Genomic DNA, 21,488 nt, shown 5'->3' with positions numbered 1-21,488 from the left:
ACAATCCATCTGTTGGAAAAATCCTCACTGAATATTATATCTGTCTTAGTAATAAATATGAATAGAAATCAAGATTATTTTTTTTAAATCCAAAACTGAGTAACAGTGAGCCTTACAAAGAAACATGTTTAGGAACCTGAGGCAAATTATACATGTTAATGTTGGAGTCACTGAGAACAGTTAACACAATGTAACCAAATGTCAACTGGAAAATTTTGCAGTTACTTACCGAAGAGGTCTGTGTTTAATGAATATATGAACACTTGGTTTCTAAGTTTTCAACTTCAGATGGCGAAGATTCAGAAGTGCTAAGGGTGTTACTGTAAATGTTTAAGTGAGATGAACATCACTGATTTTCTAATTTTACCACATGGTTTATTTCAGAAGGAAACAGGCACCAGTTACATAGTTCTCCTGCAAGTCAGTAAACAGTCACACATGAAAACTCAATACAGTTTGCTTCTTTGTTTATGTGCAGGATATTTAGTTTGGTTTGCAAAGTATTAGAAGAATAATAAGAACCTCCTGACAGAATACCACAACTAAATTTCTAAAAAGCCACTCAGTTAATCTCAATGTTGAATCTAGCTGTTTCAAATTATTGTAACGTATAATAACAGTCTTATTGACAATATAGATGCACAGAGCCAAAAAAAGCTAGAAATAGTGGCCAAAATGATGAACTAAGTGCCAGCCCAAATCACAACAAACATATGGCCATTAACTGAAGAATGGAGGGGTTTAGGAATGCAGCTGTCTGTGGCCTCCTAAACGTTCCAGAGGAATGAAATGCTGCGAGGATTGGCAAAGTCTGGATGAGAAGTACTACTGAAGATGGTAGGTCCTAAAATGGAGTCAACCATCGGTTCATGTTGGAATTCAGAGATTTCTGTGGTCAGAATATATTCATTCCATTGGCCTCATAATGTACATCAACAAATTAATATTGTATGGATGTCATTTCAAAGCCTACTGAAGACGAAGAGCCATTATTGAAGCCATTAGAGCACAGATGGTTCAAACTATATGCAGATATTCATAGTTGCATTTCTGCATTATAGCTGTGGGGTTTTTTTTTTTTTCTGTTGAACTGTAATGAATTGTCTCATAATCTATTCCATCTTCTTGCCATTAGCAGGCTTTGAATGTTCACAAATAGGAGCAAAGAACTCATTTTCCAGAGCTTTAATCACACAAAGAGGGAATGCCTAATTCTCTAAATGAAATGGTCTGTGATCACTGAAGCAGAGATTTAATATATCACGGCAAATTAGGTAGATTTTAATAAATTACTTATCTCTCCGAATACTTTACATATGCTTATGAAGAAACATAGCCTGTTTGCAAACAGTGGAAATCCACGGCCTATAAAATCCTTTGAAGAAAGTGACAAATAAAAAAGTAAATTAAAAAATGAAATGTATTATATCCTCGTTCTCGAGAGACAATCCGTTTGCAGCATTGATTCACAGCTGCATTAAAAATATCAATTAACTCCACTGCGATTGGTTAAAAGCTGGAAAATTAACTTTCCAAGCGAGACACTGGTTATACAATGAATTGTTGTATCTGAATATGTTTGATGTAAGTTCTAAAAGTGACAAAAAACAAAGGAAAACACAGTTGCCTGCCCCTACAGCTCAAACCAGGTGAAGCAAAATCTGATACTGTATGGCTTCTTTTTCTGCTTTGACAGATGTTGGCTGAAAGTAAATCTTCTACTGTACAGAAAAATGATTGTGCCTGACCTCCCCCTACTTCAAATCATGATAATCATAAACAGCTGATTATAATGTTAGTAGAAGGGTAAAAGTTATTTTAAAAAAGGTTGCAGTAATTTAATAAGTCCTGCAACTACCCTCATTTTTTATATTTAATTGATAGGAACTGCATGCATCAAAGAAAACACATACTGAGATTTAATGTGCATAAAATGGATATTAGCATTTTAAAGAGGCAGATTAACACATTAATCCAAGTAATTTTCATATATTGCTTTTAATAAAATCTTCACAGTATAAAATTCTTAATGAGGCTAATCACAGGCATTCCATTTAGTGGGGTGATTAGGGATAACATAAAAGTATTTTTAATCAGTTTCCAAGGCTTATGGGTTTTTTATTAAAAATTAAAAATTTGACTTGAATTTTTATTACTGTTTTATGTAGGAGAAAATCTTGAAAATGCAAATAAAGCACATCATTCAATCATGTAGGTATTAATTATTTACAAGACGTTGTCCATTGTGGAGAGATTCTTAGCCTTAGGGGGGAAATATAAAAACAAACAGACTGAAAAGTATACAAAACTTTACAACTACAAATCAAGCGTCCTTTTCATATAAATTATACATTAAATATACTGTAAGAATTACAAAGATCTCATCTTTGAAGCACTATCAAGCATGTATTTACACTGGGAGAAGGAACTTCTGTAGGCAAACTTCCCTTTCATGCCTCCTAGTCATCTCTGCATTCCTCATAGACTGAACGCAACGCGTGGAGGGCTTCCACTGTTACTTTGAGCTTTCCAATTACTGCACTATCATCTTGTGAATCGAAAACTAGAAAGGAAACATCAGAAAACACCATTAGCAATTTCATTTAAGGTTTAGCTTTTGTTCTGATAATTTTCCTTAGCATTTGGACAGATTAAAAGGCACCTAGCATATGCTTAAAAAGAGGAGAAGGAGGGGGGAAAAAAAAAAAAAAAAAAAAAAAAAAGAAATCTTCCAGTTCAGGCATTCAGCCTTCTAGAAACTGAGCACTCTAAGAACTAGAATGTACATCAATAAAAGTATTAGTGTTGGAATTAACTTTGAAATAAAGAAAATTACCTGTATGATAATTGCCTATATAAATCAAGTATTTTTCACAATATGTAAATATAGATGTTCCAAACTCTATTAAAGACATATATGCATACTCATAAATAGTTTTAAGTAAAAAATATACCAATTAACGCATTTTCTACACTGCGTGTATGACCAGTCCAAATCAGCCTAGACAGTTATTAGTATTTAAATAGTAAATTGTTTTTTCCAGTTGGTGCAATGCAAAATTATTTTAATTCCAGGCTTCTATGTGTTGTAAAATAGCATAGACAAAGATGGTATTTCCCCTAGACTAAACTATTTAACTACCTTTATCTTTGTGTATGTGGGTATGTTAAAGTAGTATTTAAAATTTCTATTTTACAGAAATTAGCCAACATGATTTAAAATTGCAGTTTTTTACAATATCTAAGTAAGCCCAGAGGGCCACAATCTCTGCTGCGGTGATTAAAAACATGCTGCTAACAGTCAAAAATGAGGCTCTTTCCCAGTCCTGCATAAAAAGCAGTGAGGCTGCCTAACATGACACTAGAAGGAATTTGAATAAAAACAAATAATCTTGACAGCACATCTTTTCAAAGCAAATTATGCAGCAGACAAATGGCAAGGTTACGTATTTACTAAATAAACTGGGATAAGTACTCTGGGACATGCAATGATACTGCATGCTACAACTTCTAGGCTGCTGGAACAGCTCAGAAAAGGTTTGGAGAAGGAAAAACATGGGATAAACCTTCCATCATTTACTTTGTTGAAAGAGCTACTATAGGACAGATTGGATGCTATTCTCAGAGATCCAAACCATTTTGTATATCCTTGGACAAATCACTCAGTGAACTGCCAATTTAAAGAGCAGACTTCAGGGGACATTATTCTTTGTACTTATAAGAATGCTAGGATAACTGTAATTAATGATATCAGAAGATAAACATTAATTGTATTTTCTCAGTTTTAATATTGTCATATTATCTCTGAGACATACTGTTATATGTCTTGTCTATACTCTTTTTCATCCAGCCTCTTGCTTAGCCATTCACTTAAGTGCTTCAAATTTCACGTAGGCCACTGTCACACAGTCAGCAATGAAAGGAACAAGAGATATATGCTTGTAGTCCTCAAAAAGAATGAAGGAAGTTTATGGTATCTAACTTAAGAATGATTAGATCTTCATGTGGTAGTGTCCTATGAATTTCCCTGTGTCCAGGCTTATTGTTTTTCCCTCAAACCAATATCCACCTCAGAGAACGTGTACAATATTATTTAGGAGTTCTATGTATTGTGCCATTACATTTAATTGAAGCCTGTGTCCAGATCTTAAGAACAGATCCTTTTACAATGACTTCGTCCAAGAAAATATACTGATATAGTCTACTTTTGCCATGATCTGACATATATTAATGTAAAATTCATTTCAATTCTCTGAAAGTTCTAAATTTTCAGAAGATATGGTTATGGATGCAATAAAAAAAATCTAAACTGTACAGCATCTGCAGGGAAGGGGAGAAGTGTGGATAAGAATAAGAATAAAAGTATTTCTATCTATTAATATCACTTCCATACATATAATGTACATATAGTAAAAATTAGTTCAAATGTCTAATGATTCAGGGAAGAAATGCTCCTCACAATATTGAAGTAGTTGTCATTACATAGTAACAATTACTTTCTGACAGAACAACAACTAGTAACAAAAAACAGGCCTTCCTGTCATAATTATTATCTCAGATGATGATTAGGAGTTTTAAGAGTTTTGTGAAAGGTGACCTTGAAGGGTACAAAATTATATTTATATCACTAATCAATCTTACCAAATGGGAATTATGACAAAATGGGAATTATGGCCATCAAATCCAGAACAAAAACAATTTTCCAGTGAAAGACTATGAAATACCTTTTTGGAGGAGATGTGCTTTCGTACAAGTACTTGGAGACAAACTACTGGTGGAGAAAGATTAAGTGGTTCAGCTACAGTAAGAAGTGCATCAAATCTGTATATTATTTTTCCAGGGTATGAAAATTTGATTCTTCTTAGAACTTTCCTTATCGTGTTCCTGGAACTTTGATGCATACTTTGAGTATTTTAGCTACAGCATGGATGCAAATCACGCATGATAATGGAAATGGATAAGAAAGCCTATTTCTTTCCCTCACTACTCAGCTCCCCATCACTCAAGGTATGGTAATTAGACACAGCAGTGGAAGCAGCAAAGTCACATTAGCTTGGCATTCTACTAGGGCTAACTAGAATTCTTGCTATTGCAAAAAGTACCTTGTGAACACGAGTGCACTGCATCTAGTAATCAAGCTGGTTCACTTACTGTTATAGGAGAGTAACTGTTTTATAACGGATACTCTCAGCTTCTTCGCTGAACTTTACCACAATGGGGAAAGAGGATGGAGAGGAACAAGTAAGAAGAAAAATGCACCATTGATAACCATGTCCCTGCTACCTTGGGAAACAGGAAAGTCTAACCAAGGAAAGTATTTTCCTTCACTGTCTATGAAAAGACCGAGTAGCCTTCGAGTCTTCTTATCTGCGTTATAAAAATACCATCATAAGACCCCAGGAAATGGAAGATTCCACACCTCCTACTCACCTCACCTTGCTATAATGAGTCACAGTGAAAGTTCAGTCACAGTGTTACAGAAGGATGCTTACTCTAAACTGATACCTAACCAAAGCCACCAGTATTTCATATTGTTTTAGATACAGGCTTCATATGGACTGTGCTGGTTTTGGCTGGGATAGAATTAATTTTGTTCATAGTAGCCAGTATGGGGCTAGGTTTTGGATTTGTGCTGAAAACACTGTTGATAACACAGGGATGTTTTAGTTCCTGCTGAGCAGTGCTCACACAGTCAAGGCCTTTTCTGCTCCTCACCCCACCCCACCAGCGAGTGGGCTGGGAGTGCACAAGAAGCTGGGAGGGGCCACAGCTGGGACAGCTGACCCCAACTGCCCAAAGGGCTATTCCAGAGCATATGGCATCACGCTCAGCATAGAAAGCTGGGGGAAGAAGGAAGGAAGGAGGGGACATTCAGAGTGATGGCATTTGTCTTCCCAAGTAACTGTCACGAGTGATGGAGCCCTGCTTTCCTGGAGATGGCTGAACACCTGCCTGCCTATGGGAAGGAGTGAATGAATTCCTTGTTTTGCTTGGCTTGCGTGCGCAGCTTTTGCTTTCCCTATTAAACTATCTTTGTCTCAACCCATGAGTTTTCTCACTTTCACTCTTCTGATTCTCTCCCCCATCCCACTGGGGGGGAGTAAGCGAGTGGCTGTGTGGGGCTTAGTTGCTGGCTGGGGTTAAACCACGACAAGGACACAAGCTTGAGGTACTCTGGGGGTTATAACATAATTTCAAATAAGATACCGGCCTTAGCAGTACAGAATTACTGACATAAATTTTAACAACAAAATATATATTTATAGTCTTACTAGCATGAAACGTGTTGTACAAAATAGAGAAGTATAGTAAGTGGGTATGTCCTGAAAGTTCTTATAAACTAATTACTATGAGCTGGGAATGCCTTTTTTTTTTTTTTTAAAAAAAAAAAACAACCCTAGATTTTAAGGAATAAACAAGAGTACAGAGTTTCTGCAGACTTTTGCAAACAAATGTGGAAGCCATTAGTTAATATTAAAGAATTTCTTATTGAAACAATGTCAAACGATTACTTGCACTATAAAGCTTGCAGAGAAAAGCAGAAATTCAACAAATAATTTTTAGGTTACAAAAGGTTACAAGAAAGTAATCTCTAAAACTTACCATCAATATCTTGCTCAATGATATCTCTTTGCTTCCGGAGTATCTCTCTCAAACTGACATAAGTGAAACCAATATCTTCACATTCAAGATCCTGTTCATCTTCTGGGGGATCACTGACCACTGTAAATCGTAGGCTAAGCATAACAAAACAAAAGAAAAACAAAACAAAAAACAAAGATATTTTAGCTTCAAAAATAGTTGAAAATTAACTCAAAAACCAGAAAAAAAGGCAAACCCCACACTATTTTACCAGTTAAGCATAAACCAGAATTCTTTATCAATTATATTCAACATTTTCCATGACAAGAATAGTCTGAGACCCTTTCTTTTAAATCTTCCCTCCTTCTTTAGCATTATTTAGCAGTACTAGAAGGACAGAGAGGTTGTAACCACAGATCTGCAGGCTTATAGAATTATTTCCTTTTTCTCCCCCCTCCCCACCACCCTGTGGCACAATTCTTGTTCACATGGCAGTGACAGGCAGAACAATCTAAGGATTAAAGACTTTTTCACATTTGAAACTTGTAAGTTTGTTTAGCTCAGCTGATGAATCAACTGTTCAAGTCACTTAATTTCTTTATGTTTACCCCCCATAGGTAAAAATCAAGATTGTATCTATGTACTTTGAAGCTTTTATAGCAAAACTAATTTATATAAAATATCTAAAAATATAGTTAGGGGTTTTTTTGGTGGGTTTTTTGTTTGTTTGTTTTAATTTTTTTTTATTTTTACTCCAAATTATTTGATATGAAGAAATAAAAACAAATTCATAAGCAATAATGGAAGGTTTAGATTAAATTTAATAAAGTTTTGTTCGTTAAAACCTTTTAATACCATAAACTTGTCAAAAAAGTTCAACTACCTTAATTCAGTCAGGCCACATAAGATGAACCTGTATGATTATTTCAGCTTTGATGTGGAGCATGCTTATGAAGTAAAACTTCTCAGTTGTCCCCAGTTATGGTGCTTTATTTGCACAGTAGTCTTGGAACATGTTAATTGGATTCCTTTTGGACTGGACTAAACTAAACTGAAGATGTGCTCCAGGAGTACCTACCCCTAATGCACTCCACTGCAATAGACATCCAGTCAGTAGGATAAACTAGTATTCTGAATTCTCAAAATAATCCTAAAACATATGTACAGTGAATATCAGATCATTCGCAACAACTGCTTTGCTAGAGATTCTCTGGTCTGCACCATTTGATAATTTAGATCTAGCCTTAGTAAATTTTAAGCCATGCATTTTCTTGGCTTTACATTGAGTGGTGTGGGAGACAAGATAAATAATTGAGAAAGATGAACCATATCAAACGTTTTCCTGATATCAGAAATACTATCCATATTCAATGAAACAAGTATTTCTAAACACCAAGTGTAAAATGTTTAGCTGAAAGTTACTCAGAATTTTCACACTTCATTTAGACACTTGGAGAGCATATTCTAGCCAAGAACTCATTCCACAAGAATAACAGGAACCTAAAGGCAGTTCTCTCAAAATAGTATCTTTCTAATGTTGTCTTGTGCATTCATTATTTAAAGTTGGACCTTACACAGCAATTTGTCCTGCACTTGTTCCCTCTGACGAATACATCTCATATTTTATCTTCATTATTCTGTTCCCATTTTACACATAAAAAACTACTTGTGAGTACAGCCTGGTCACAAAGGCCTTTGAGTGTTTACCGTGCTGTCTGAACACAGCCCATTTGTCCTTCCCAAACATCTAAGCCCAACAACTATACAAAATATTTGCATTTCTTCTGTGAACCTAAATTACACTCATTGCATTCAAGTATGGCTTTTCTTTTAAAGACATAATTCCAGTACTGTGGTGGAGCTGACTTCAGTTAGTGGCTTGTGTTGGGGCCAAAAACACCGAGACTGACAAAATGACAGGAATTCAGAGCTAACTACTTTTTTGGTATGTCTTAGCAATGTTGTTTAAACTGTGAATGCTTGTAAGCTTTACAGCCTAAAAATGTGACAATAAGTATACTTCCAAATGAGTAACAATCAAGTTGCATAAAATCCAAGTCTACAGGAAAGGATATCTTAGACAAAATATAATCAAATCTTCCTAAAAGACTTTAAACATAACAAGAACTACAATATGCTTTTATAGTAGTTTATTTTTGTGCTTGGCTCTTACTAACAAATATTACAGAAAACATATACATCAATATTTGTTTGTCACTAAAACGAGACACCTATTGAAAATGTGTCTTTAAAAAAAATTCTGGAGGCAAAAAAGGAAAAATATCACAGCTATTTCCAACAGCAGGTGGCTTGATTGAGTATAATGGATCTAACTTAAGATTTTGGCACAGAGCTAAGCAGCAGCAAAACTGCCCAAGCTCAATCAAAAAGAAAGAAATACTTAGATATGTTAGATAAATATTAAATAAAATAAAAACAAATTAAAAATTCTAAGAATAAATGATAAAACTGTTGGGTATTGGGAACAGATCTGTTTTGTTACGATTCAGTGTCAATGTTAAATGAAATCAATTGGAGAAACCAGCTTAGCAGTTAAGACAGTGATAGGAGAAGATTAGTGCTGGATTAGTTTTATCACTTAAGAGTACCAACTACTACTAAAATTTTCACTAAAGCATAAACTAAAAGCAGGCCTAGTAACATTTGGGACAGTACCTTTATAGGCAAAGTCGAGAGTCGTTCAGACTGGTCCCCTTTCTGGTTCAGATCATATTCAAGTATTTTACATGAATAGAGCAAGCTTCAACAAAACAGATCAAAAGAACTGCACCTCTAACACCTTATAGTTCCAATATGCCTAAAAGATCGTGCTATTGGATTAAGTCTTTGCTGCTAGTCAGGAAGGAGGAGATTTGAAGTCTGGATCCCATGGGAATACTCCAACTAGTAGACTGCAAGAATGGTACCACAATCACTTTGACTTTTGTACTTTTTAAAAATATTACAAATGCTTTAAGTTTAGAAAATATTTAAATATGATATTCAGTATGCTTTAACTTGCTTTCTTCATTTACCAAAAATTGCAAGAGTTTTGTTTTCAGGTTGAACTGGCTAAAAAGACAGTTTACATTGCCTTGGAGCATACCGCACATGAACAGACTCCTCACTCTGCTTCAGCACAGTATGCACAAATGTGCAGCTAGTGTTCCATCTTACCTTAATAGTGCCTCAACTTATGTAAGAAACTTTGATGGAAGTTGGAATATCAAATTATACTAGGATTTCTTACATAAATAAGGCTATGTATAGCATTCCTCTCCTATATGTCTCTCTAGGATCCTAGACTTTCTCTCTAGCTCATTTCCACATTTCATTTCTGTAACACCAGGTATCAGTACTCACTTCCTTGTGGGAATCCCATGCCTACTGACAGAATAAGAAGAAATCTTGACATCCTGTTAAAAGTACTGTGTGGGAAGATATTTGCTAACCACTGCAAGAAAGACTAGAGAACTAAATGAAACTTGTCTGCTAATAAAGGGTCAAAAGAAAAGTAAAAAATAATAATTGCCTTAAGCTTATAATGTGCTTCACAATGAAGCAGAAAAACCTGGAAAAAATATTTCTTGTTGTTGTTATGATAACACTTACAGGTATTATAACCAGCAGGGAATTTAGAGTGCCTGGACAAAGCTGTCACGTAGGCAAATTTGATTCTAATTCTTTATTCCAGAGATCAGTCATTTTTAAGCAGCAAGGAGAACACCTTGTGTGTTAATACAGTATATTGATGTGAAGCTAACACGGTACACATGCTCTATACTCCTCTAACATGGATGCATAGATTTTCCTACTTTGGAGAACAGTGACTTCACATAGTCAGTTTCTTGGAGTAACAATCATTTCCTACCAAGAAATGATGCACCTGTCAGGATCAGCCTGGAAACCTCTTGCATAAACCTGTTCACTCTTGTTATCACAGCAGGGTGACTGTTAGAAGAATGGATTCCTCCATTCTTCACATATGTCTCTTTTGACACTTGTCAGAAGAGCATATACTCTATCGCCAGGTCTGCAAGCACTGCAAGTACAATCTGGCATGAGGAATCAGCTAAGTTTCTCTACATGACCCAAATTTCTACACTCTTAAAATGCTGAAAGGCAACAGTGGAATACAAACAGGTTGAAGAATAAAAGATAACTATGACACAGTTACAGTAAGTTAAATGGACTGCCAGAAATGCCTCCTGTTATTAACCAGTTTAAAGACTTGAACATGTAAGTAAATAACTATTGGGTTCAGATGATAAAATAAAATAATAATTTTGCATCCTTTTTTTCTTTTTTCAAAGTTTTACAAATATTAGTAAGTATAGCTTCCTAACATAAATAAAAAATGTAATTTGAATCCCTGTTATACAGAAAAAGAAACAAAACAAAAAGGCTACCCATGTCACACAATACAGCTATAAGAAAAAGCAAGTATTTTGACAAAATTTTCATAATAATGATAGAGACATTGTCTGTCTGAAAATATAGATAAAGACAAAAATGCTTGTCAAAAGAGAAGAACCATCTTTGTGGTATGCAACAATTACTAACCTAAATAGGATTTCAAACAGTCTTCCTAGTCTCCTTACTACCTCGTGCTCATACATTTTAGATTTTATATCATTCTATTTAGAAGCATATTTTCTTGATTTTCTTGAATACTGAATATTCTTGCATTTTCTGCCACTAAAGCCATTTATTCAAATGTGGAACCAAAATCAACATTTCTAATAAACACTTACAATGATTCCATATCAAGAAATGAAATTAAAAGAAAAGAAAAATCAACTTTGTTTTGAAATCTTACCTTTTAATGAACAGTAAACCCCACTCCCAACAAATAAACAGTTTTCCATATAAATGCCATGTCAATCTACATTTTTTTATTTGTAAGTATAAACTAAAAGGGTATAAAGCTGTGAAATTCATTATTTTTAGGGCCAAGTTGGCTCCTGTTTCAACTATAGTATTAGCCTATAGTTGCAACTTTGGCTTAGCGGTAATTTTATGTATTATATTAATATCTCTTTTAACACCTGAGAATATTTATCTTTTTCAAGGGACATTCATTAAAGTGACTCTCCTTTTGGAAGACAAAAATAGCATGTGATGTATCTATTTATTTATGTTCTAATGTGGGCTTAATCATTATGAGTATCATTTCTAACAACATTAATTGTGACAGGGAGAAAGTTCACCTGAAAGCTTAATACACCTTTGCCACTCTCACTTAATAGACCTCACTTAATATACATAAAACACTATCTATGCTCCTATAATCTAGCATAGCACAAACAGCAATAAAGTGTCAGGCTAAACCAACCATGTGCAGGCAATTTTCAATGATATTTATATTCTGATAATTTGGTTTCCTAAGCTTTAAAGCATTAGTTTAGTTCAGTTCCTGTTTCAGCTGAAAAATCTCTGATATTAGTTTGTAAGGCTTGTGATAGAAAACATGTGTTGAAGATATAACTAGGCCAGGTTTAAAATGCATAGAGTTGGTGTATAGGCAGAATCTTTCCATAAATTTTCTTTCTTGGTGGTCCTCTTGCTAGGCTAAAGTGGGGAATTGGACTACTGATGAACTTCCTGCCTTGCTATTTAGTCAAGACAGAATTGAAATTTCACCACAGACCAAGCTAGGCACACTGATAAATGCAGAAAGCGACCTACCTAATAACACAGAGGTCAGTACCATGATGGCACACGTAAAAGATGAATGCTTCTGTTCTGGGAAAAAGCTCGCTGCTGTTATTTTACCTTATTTTAACCTTAGGTTTGTTAAATATTTTGTATAGTTATTTAAGTATTTAGAGGTGAAACTGAAGCCTACAGACTAGCTATTTTCCTTTGCTGAATTATCCCTCAGGAAAAAAAGAATATTTTGTCCTCAGTATTGTTAAATTCTTAGTAGAACATGTTATCCACTTTCCTAATCTATATGGTAAAGTAAGTCTTCTGCTTGCTTATTAAGTGAAGACTTTTTTTTTTTTTTAATCTCCAAACCTAAGAATGTTTTGGTATGATATTTCGATCCCAACAAGTAATCATTTCATGGTGTTCCCTGCTCCATTCCAGTAAAACCTGTTTTCTGGCCAAGACATGAAACTCAGCTTTAGAAGGGAAATAGAATGAAGAGAGATCACTCTCTTACTGCAGAGGGAATCTGTGATTTGTACATAAATATGTATTTAAAAGATGTACAAGTAACTCCTACACTTCAAATACAATCAGCAGTATTCTACTCTTCTGCAAATTAAATGACTCTTTAAATTAATAATTGTTCCATTTTAATGAAGATTGACTTTCAAGAGGAAACAGAATCAAAGTATGTCATTCATTCTCTCAAAGTAATGCGCATGCTAGCTCAAAAAATTTGTGTAAGAACAAACTTATTATTATGAGTTCAGACAAGACTAATTCATACTCTTTCTCATATGTATACATATAATAGCTACCTGCTACATCTATCTATCTATCTATGCATGTTTTTGGAAATTGTAGGGCCAAGGAACACTTTCTGAAGCTGTTACATTCCTTTTAGTACTCTGAATTCAGAAAGCAACAAACTCTACCATCAGGTAGATACGTGCTTTTCAAATGAATTATTGATAGAATCTCTCTTTTGCAAAACGAGGTTTAAAAAAAAAACAAAACCAAAACACAGCACTAAAACAACATTAAGAGAGGTTCCAATATTCCATACTACATGAATCTACTCAGGGAAGAAATGGAGATCAATCACCACATCAGAATATAGGTATCATTCCTAGCTGAAACAAAATTTTCTCTAGTTAGTTAGTCATGTATTAACTACTCAGGGATACCTCCTCAATAAAGTCAAACAACAAGGCAAACCATAAGCATTATTTACAAAGACCTTTTATAGAGTTTTTTGGCACTAATATGTACCTGTCAGTATGTAGATCTGGCTTTAGAAGCATAGACTTGAGATACTCTCTTCTTGCATGATTATTTGCCTTATCCACATGTATCACTGCAAAGCAAATCAGAATTAATATAATTACTTATCAATTGTTTTCATCTTTTAGAAGAAAGAGTATGAAGAACAAAGGAAAATAAACATTTTTTCCCTTGTCTTTCCTAAGGAAAAGCAACAATATTAGAATCAAAATTGAAAGGTCATGTGATCTAATGGTATGTCACTGGCAGGTTTATGTGCACACTGTCAAAAAAGATACAAGCAGCATCTAAGCATGCCACATAGCTGTCATTTTCTGTTAATGGCAATAGCAGTCATGATTTTAAAAGCCAGTGGTCTTTATTGCTTTGTATTTGAAGTGATTTACTGCATTTTCTTCCACTGAGGAAGCTAGTGATAATGATAATGTATGGCAGAGTGCTTGTCCTTTTTGACAGCCTCAGTAATTTAATCCTCCTTTCCTGCCACAATATTTCAATAAGAGAAGCATCTAGACCAATGGACTGGAGAAAATCCACAGCCTGGGGAGTGTGTGTGAGTGCTCTGAAAGCCTTTTATTATTGTAATTTAAAATACAAACACAAGGACCAGCTTTTAATTTTTGTACCATTAATATGACCCACAGTGAAAAATAGCCTTGGTTTGGAAAAAACAATAAAAGAATGAGAAACAGGTTTTTAGGAAATTCTTTCAGAAGTTTTTGGGCATCTTATATTAAGAAAGTAGCTGCTTTCTTGCAAATGGTATCAGCCTACAAGTATCAGTAAACTACTGTGAAAGATTATAAAAATTCAGGATGCAAAAATTGAAAAACAGGGTTAAAGGAATGCCTTTTTTTTTTTTAAGTAAGAAATGCAGCTGAAAAAATTTTGCTGGGACAGAACTAGAATGAATATAACCCTCTGAGAAACAAACATAGCTCTTAGGAACATTTTTCATTTGTTTTTGAGGGCAGGAGGAGGAGCTAGAAATTTGTCTGTCTTTAAATTCCAATGTCTTTAATATTCACTCTCTTCTACTTTATTCTGCCACTGTACTCAAAAAAAGCTCTTTTTCACTCTCCACATCACATTAAGGTTTCCTTTTCCGGTGTGCTGACAGAAATCTTTGACGTATTTCATACTGTCTTCTACTATCCAAAATAAATTTATCCATATAAACAGAAATTACCAATTCTACCAAGGAGCAGAGAGTATTGGAATACAGGAGTACAAAAGAGAGGTAAGAAGGCTCATAATTAACTCCTTGCAGAGGGATTTATTGAGGGACATATCTCTACAAAAGTCCTTCTAGGAAGCACACCTTCCAGAGCTACTGGTTCTCCAGTTTTCTCCGAAGCTGCTCCTCAGCTCTGACCTGGCTAGCAGAATCACTATTAGAAATTAGTTACTTTCAGAAAACAGCCATTACAATTGCTATCCAAATCATTCAATCAAAGGAATCTGCAATTTAACACCTTTTTCTCTACTAACAGAAAGCAAAGCATTGGTGCTCTATCTTGGCATCCTTAGTTTCTACCCACAATATTCTTACTTTCTTAGACAGGTTAAAAGAAGCTGTTACTGCCATCTGCTATTCTTTTGGGCATGTGGATGACTTCCCACATGTGCTACTCTCATGGCCAAGTGCTCCTGGGGCCACCACAGGAAGTGATGGGGAGGCAGCAGGGAGACAGATGGACAGCCAAAGAACTTCAAAGGAGCTGCCACATCAACAGATTCTTCTCTTTCCCATAAGCATCCCAAATGGAATTTCCTAAGTTTACTAATTCTGTATCTAAAACAGTTTTAAATGGAAATTATTTACAAACCTAAAGACTTCGAATTCATTTCACTCAATGGAAAAATTCAGACTAGCAAGTAAAACATTCAGCACAAGAACTCCATTCAAGCCTGGGGAAAATGATTAACCATAGTGAAAATATATTTTTAGATCCTGATGAATAACATGCTTTCATATCACCCCTTAGTACTGCCTTGAACTTAGAACATTGCTCCAAGGCACGGAACATCTCATATTTCTATCCAATTAATTGTAAAAATCATTCAAAATTAACTTGTGACAGTTTGCACCTAAAATTATAATTTTAAAGTTTGTCCTAAAGAAGCACTAAAACCTGAAGATTACTATGACCCTGGAACCTCACTAAAAATCACTGCAATTCCAAACATTAACATAGCTGGTTCTGTTATAGCATATTTTTTTCATAGTTCACTTTCTAACAAAACTAAATGACTACGTGATGAAGCAGAGTTTCATCACAATGATGAAGAAAAAATGCTTCACCGCGTTGAGCTTTAATGGAGAAAAGGAATAAACACAAAGACTTGCAACAACATTTTCTGATGCAAGGCCTGAACATTTTCTTTTGAGTTATACTGAGGAATCCACCTTTTAGAATAGGGATCTTCAGAAGTTTATTTTTAATAAAAAATAAACCCCATCATCTTTCCGCCACCTCCCCTTCCTTTGGTCTACCTTACACTTGTACTTCAAGTTGTTCAAATAACCACCTGTTCACTCAAGAGAGAAAGCTTTCCAATTAAATGTCATATAAAATCTTTCTTTGCAAAATTTTGTAAAACTTCTTCTACTTCTGCTGCCTGTTCTCTAGAACCATTGTATACAGTGATAAGTACACATTTCAGACCTTCTATCAATCTTACTTTCTAGTAACTTTCTTGCCATCTCAGCATTTTTACAGTTAAGTCTTCATATTTAATAAAATATGAATGTTTTTTGTTAACAACATTTATGAACTAACCTTAGCTTTGTAATTTAAGTAATTGTGGCCTTGACAAGAAAAATGTTTATTTTACTGAAATTAAAGAGTCAAATATGCATTTATATGTGAGGGAGACTGGGCTTTGTTTGCTTGGAGCAACATGTTTCCCTATGTTTTTCTGACAGTGAAACTACCATTACGTTCACTTTAAAACATATATTGTGACATGACTGGAAATAAATAATTTCTGGCACACAATTTTAAACTGAATTGAAAAGTTAAAATATTAATTCATTGCTTACTATGATCTGTAACACACCCTAACATCAAAACCAAACCATACCAAAGCAAACCCCATCAAAAAATCAGAATCCTTCCTTTTTACCAAATTACAGGACAGAGTCATGGTGTGAGCACAATTTGGCAAGTTCCACTTTTCTTTGAATTTCTGGGACTGTAGTGTTTGGAAGCATTCCTGGATATTCTAATAACTCTTTCCACCACTAATGAACACAACAGCTCCTCTCCTCAGTCAGTATGGCCATCAGTAGATATAACACTTAATGTCATGGGAAATCAAGAGTTTATGCGGTATAACCCTAGAGTGTATAAACCTCCCATTCAAGTTTCTGTTCCAAGACTTCGGAAGAAAGAAAATGATCTTCTAACCGTTCCTAGTCAAAAAGTCATAGTCAAAATAAACAATTAATGTCAAGTTACATGCTCTAACCACTTGTGAAAAAGGAAATTCATAGGATCTTGTATGTCCAGATCAATGGAGTGCTACTATATTGTTTTTCAACAAGATTCTGTTAATCTGGTATCTTACTGTGTTAAGCAATGACAGTGAAGGATGTGCAAAAGGTATGGAAAAACTTCAAATGTTTTTTAAGCAGTGAATCTCATGGAGCCTTCTGTATCAGTTAAGATGTTTTTAAAAACAGTCAAGCTGTTGCAGTTATAAATAATATGAAATGTTTTATTTATAAGAATTAATGATTTTTTTAGATTACTTATGGACTTACCCTGATTTTCTCCATGCAAAAATCTAGAAGACCATTAGTTTCCTTCTAAGCTCAAAGTAAATTTCTTCCTACCCATGCAAATCTCATTTTTATTAAAGAAAATATTCAATTAACCTCAAATATTCAACATACGTAAATCTAATTAGACATGAATAAGAAATGCAGTAAAGCTATAGTAAACACACATGCAGATTTCATTACTATTATCTTACTGGCTTTCCAACTGACATTATCAAAAAGCAGACTCATTAGGGTTTTTTTCCCCCTATATGCAAAGCTAATCTTGAGTAGCAATTATTAGATGACCAATTATCTGAGCAAAACTCTGCAAATAACAACCACATTATATTACGCTGCAGAACACAGTCCTGAAAGCAATTAAGACCAAAACCACCTTTTGATATTGATTCATTAGGATATTTTAAAATTTAAACAGTTCTATATTCGATACTTAAGCAGCAAATAGAAAAATCAAAGTTATAAAGCCAGGTTTTGACTAGCAGAAATAATATGATACAGCACTACCAGATTAGAAAGCCTTATGAATTACAGTCTTTACAAAGCATGATACTATTTTCAAATATCACAGCTTGAAATATATTTAAGTTTCATAATTGTCTGAAGAGTCTGAAATTTCATTCTGTGTTCATCATAACTTTCCTGTGTTTTGCTAGTTTAACTTTGCAGAGTCAATACTTAAAAAAATAATATTATGCTTAGACCATACCCAAAATACATAGGAATCAAAATATTGTGTAAGAATTTTTATACCTTTTGAATGCTTCTTATATTCAAAGCAATGAGAATTCAAGAAGCAAGAGAAATTAAAAGTATTAAATAGCTTTTATTGGCTTATGGTATTATTTCAATGAGGTTTTAAAAAATTTATTTCACTTATGTCTGCCTATCTAGAACATTTGAAAAAGTGTTTACAGCAGCAAGATGAATATTGTTCATCTCATAGAAAGAGTTCTCACTTATCTGATGTCTCATTTAGTATATGATGCCAGAAATCCCATTTGTTTGAATGGAAGTAAGCCCCAGTGAATGAAATAGTTTGCAGTGCTATTAGTTTTTGTGGTTTTGGTTTTTTTCCTAAAGCCTTACAAAGATTACTGTCTTTCTCAGTCACAGGAGTTAACACATTGTGCCCTGTCCTCCATATTCTCTCTCAAATGAGCAGTCCCACTATAGCAATAGTTGATGTGACATCTACGAGGGATTTCGGTCTTCAACTATGGGGTAATCCAATAGTTTATGAGTACTAAGAGGATATAAATGAGTAAATTCTCTGGCAAGTCTCCTTCTAAAATCAGGTTTCTAGATGGTAGCAGTTTTAAAGATCTGACTGTGACATCACTTTTGCAAAGCCAATTTTACAAAGTTATGTTTAGAAGTATGCTTAATTTGAATGTCTGTATTAATGGTGTGTCACAAATAGCAAACTGATTCACTTGCTCCAGGATACTCTCAGCTACAAATGCCATACTTGAAGTCCAAGACAACATGAAGCACTTGGACTGACTCTTAAATGAAATAGACTTTAACAGAAAAGTTAACGAATAATTGAAATACTATGAAATAGCTGGGAAAATAATTAACAAGAGAATTATCAATTATTACAATAGTTCTGTGTATGCTATTAGTGTAAATTACATTGTGTATTGACATAAAGTATTTTCAAATGTTCATTTATTCGAGAATAGCATACAGAACATGCAGGATTATGTACTATGAAGTAAATATCAATGTATTAGTATTAAACATGGCTGAATAATTTCCTATTTCAAAAAGTTCTTGTTAAAGGAACACTGAGTATTCCCAAGTGATGATTAAGTCCAATTACATATTTTCTCTTTTCAACTGTATTTTACTTGTACATGGTTACATGGAATGTTTTTCTTTTGCTGTATCATCATGTACCAATAGAGAAATCAGTTCATCATGTTCTTTTTAAAAGAATACATAAATTTTAGTTTTGTATAGCCTAATTTTAAAATGTATGCGCTAGCAACATATTTAAATATATTGCAATGTTATGATTTCATACACAAACCTACTTCAAGAATTCATTTTATACTTGATAATTGCATCCTTACCTCATTTCTTAAAAAACACCTTTAATATTTCCCAAAATATTTGGGAAATAGACAACTACAATCAGTACACAGATAAATGCAACTACAATATATAGAGGAAGTAGGCTTTATTGGCAGGCATTTTCATAAGACAGAATTTAAGAGAAGAAACAAGCCTGCTCAGGGATACATCACACTTACCATTGCTATAGTTATAGTGAATCCTCTGACCACTTGTTGGTTTTGGAAGTGACAGTGGGGTCTCCTCTGCAAGGAAATTGGATAATCTGCATTCTATAAACAGCTGCTGTATTGTTTCATCTGATGCAATTCGTGACTCAGTAAGACCAAGCGATATAATTTCAATCCGGATTTTTTCAGTTGCCTATTTAAAAACAAAGCACAAACATAACACAAATGAGTTTGTGTTTCTTGAAGTGTTGACATAAACCAACCAAACATACATGTAAATCATTGGCTATTTTGTATGGTTAACACTGATTGATTGATTTTGACATAGACACAATGAGATTCTAAAGCCCTAGGGTTTGTAGTTAACAGTTAATATTGTTGCAACAGATACTGATTTACATTCAGTGTTGAAAATATTTTTGCAATAGTCATACTCTGCTGGAGAAGATTAGGGTAAAGTTATCTTCATGTACAAATGATATCTGAACCACAAATTTCAGTTGCCATTATTTTTAGCTACACAGCAAAGCAATTTGTATCTTGATCCTGTAACTGCTTGAAATAGTCTCAGCAATATTAGGTACCAAAGCTTTCCAAATGCAAGACAATTGTTACTCAGTGCCTACTGCAGACTATACTACAAATAGTTCAATAAAAATCCATCAAGTCACAAACTAGTTAGGCATGTAAAGTAACACTGTATTTATACGGAATTCAACTTCATATACTGAACTTTTCTATTTAAATCAAATACACATTTAAAAGTTAATTTTAACAATATGATAATAAAACTAATATCCCAATTGTTCCTCACCAGAGTCTTTTCTTATTATTTTTAACTAAAATGACGTTTTTCTGCTGCTTATATGAAATTGTTTCATACTGTTCGGCAAAGTCTATATTATTTGTGTACAGATAAATTTTAATCAGCTTTATGTATTTAACTGCGAATGTCAGACTTGACAGAAAGAGTCACAAATATTTCCCTAGGTAACCCTGTAATTCAAAGAAAGAAAAGCCACTGTGGTTTCAAAATTGGAGTACATAAGTGAGCATTCAAAGATGAGATTCTTCAAAGAGCAAACAGAACACACTGGAGTTCAGAAGTGTCAAAAATTTTTTTTTACTTCTTTCTTTTCAAGTTCATAACTTTATTAAAAATATTTTCCCTATATGGAAATATTTTGACAAATTTTGATTGTAAACTTAAATCACTTGCAGTAATAAACTATGTTCAAATGATTAGCTTTCTAGATTCTGTGTTAGAACTGCAAGTCAATATTCTAATTTATTATGGAGATGGCTTATATTTTTCTAAGCAAATTATAGAATTAATCAAACTGAAAAGCAGGTGTATCCTATTGTAAAATTATCCATCATATAGAACAATTTCCATTGCTGTCAAGCCCTTTCAATATTTGATGAAGTAATTTTACCCCCTCCTTTCAAAAGACATTTCCTTTTATTATGTATCCTCAGACACTTTAACTAAAAACCCAAATCTGAATATTTCAATAAGGTTGTTTTATTATTCAGTAGATTCATGGAAATTTTACTAGGATAACAGAGAAAATTCCACACCATTCTGTCTCCACTAATACAGGTACACGGCTTCAGCTGGCAATATTACTGGGATTAGCATAGAATGATGAAATATTTAAAGGAATTTTTTTTTTCTAAAATCTAATAAATCAAATGACTGCCAAATGTCATTAAAGTGATGGTCTTTGACTTGAATATGCTTTTCATATTCAAATTCGAAAAGAAAGAGATGAAAGCCTGGAAAGGTTACTCAGTTTCAACTAATAACCTCAAGCACTCTACATTCACATGCATTAAAAATGAAATTGGCTCTATTGTCTAATTTCACTTCAGAAACAACTCTTTTCTTCTTGCACTGAACAGATGTATTAGCATCTGTATTTAAA

At 33.9% G+C, this 21,488-nt stretch overlaps 1 protein-coding gene across 9 annotated transcripts in view; it reads right to left on the bottom strand.

Moving 5' to 3' along the window:
• Positions 1 to 364: 364 nt before the first annotated feature.
• Positions 365 to 21,488, bottom strand: part of RPGRIP1L (RPGRIP1 like) — an 82,357-nt gene continuing 61,233 nt past the window's right edge. For all 9 annotated transcript variants that reach the window (XM_075510596.1, XM_075510601.1, XM_075510598.1 and 6 more), the window contains 4 exons: positions 19,570 to 19,753; positions 13,510 to 13,594; positions 6,604 to 6,737; positions 365 to 2,563 (listed from right to left, as the gene is read on the bottom strand). In XM_075510596.1, the coding sequence (XP_075366711.1) occupies positions 2,460 to 2,563; positions 6,604 to 6,737; positions 13,510 to 13,594; positions 19,570 to 19,753 (507 nt within the window). In that variant the 3' untranslated portion in view covers positions 365 to 2,459. The remainder of the gene's footprint in view (positions 2,564 to 6,603; positions 6,738 to 13,509; positions 13,595 to 19,569; positions 19,754 to 21,488) is intronic.

The sequence above is a fragment of the Mycteria americana genome, chromosome 8, assembly GCF_035582795.1.
Source record: "Mycteria americana isolate JAX WOST 10 ecotype Jacksonville Zoo and Gardens chromosome 8, USCA_MyAme_1.0, whole genome shotgun sequence".
NCBI lineage: Eukaryota > Metazoa > Chordata > Aves > Ciconiiformes > Ciconiidae > Mycteria > Mycteria americana.
Note: the sequence above shows the minus strand (reverse complement) of the source record. Positions and strands in the feature narration are given on the sequence as shown.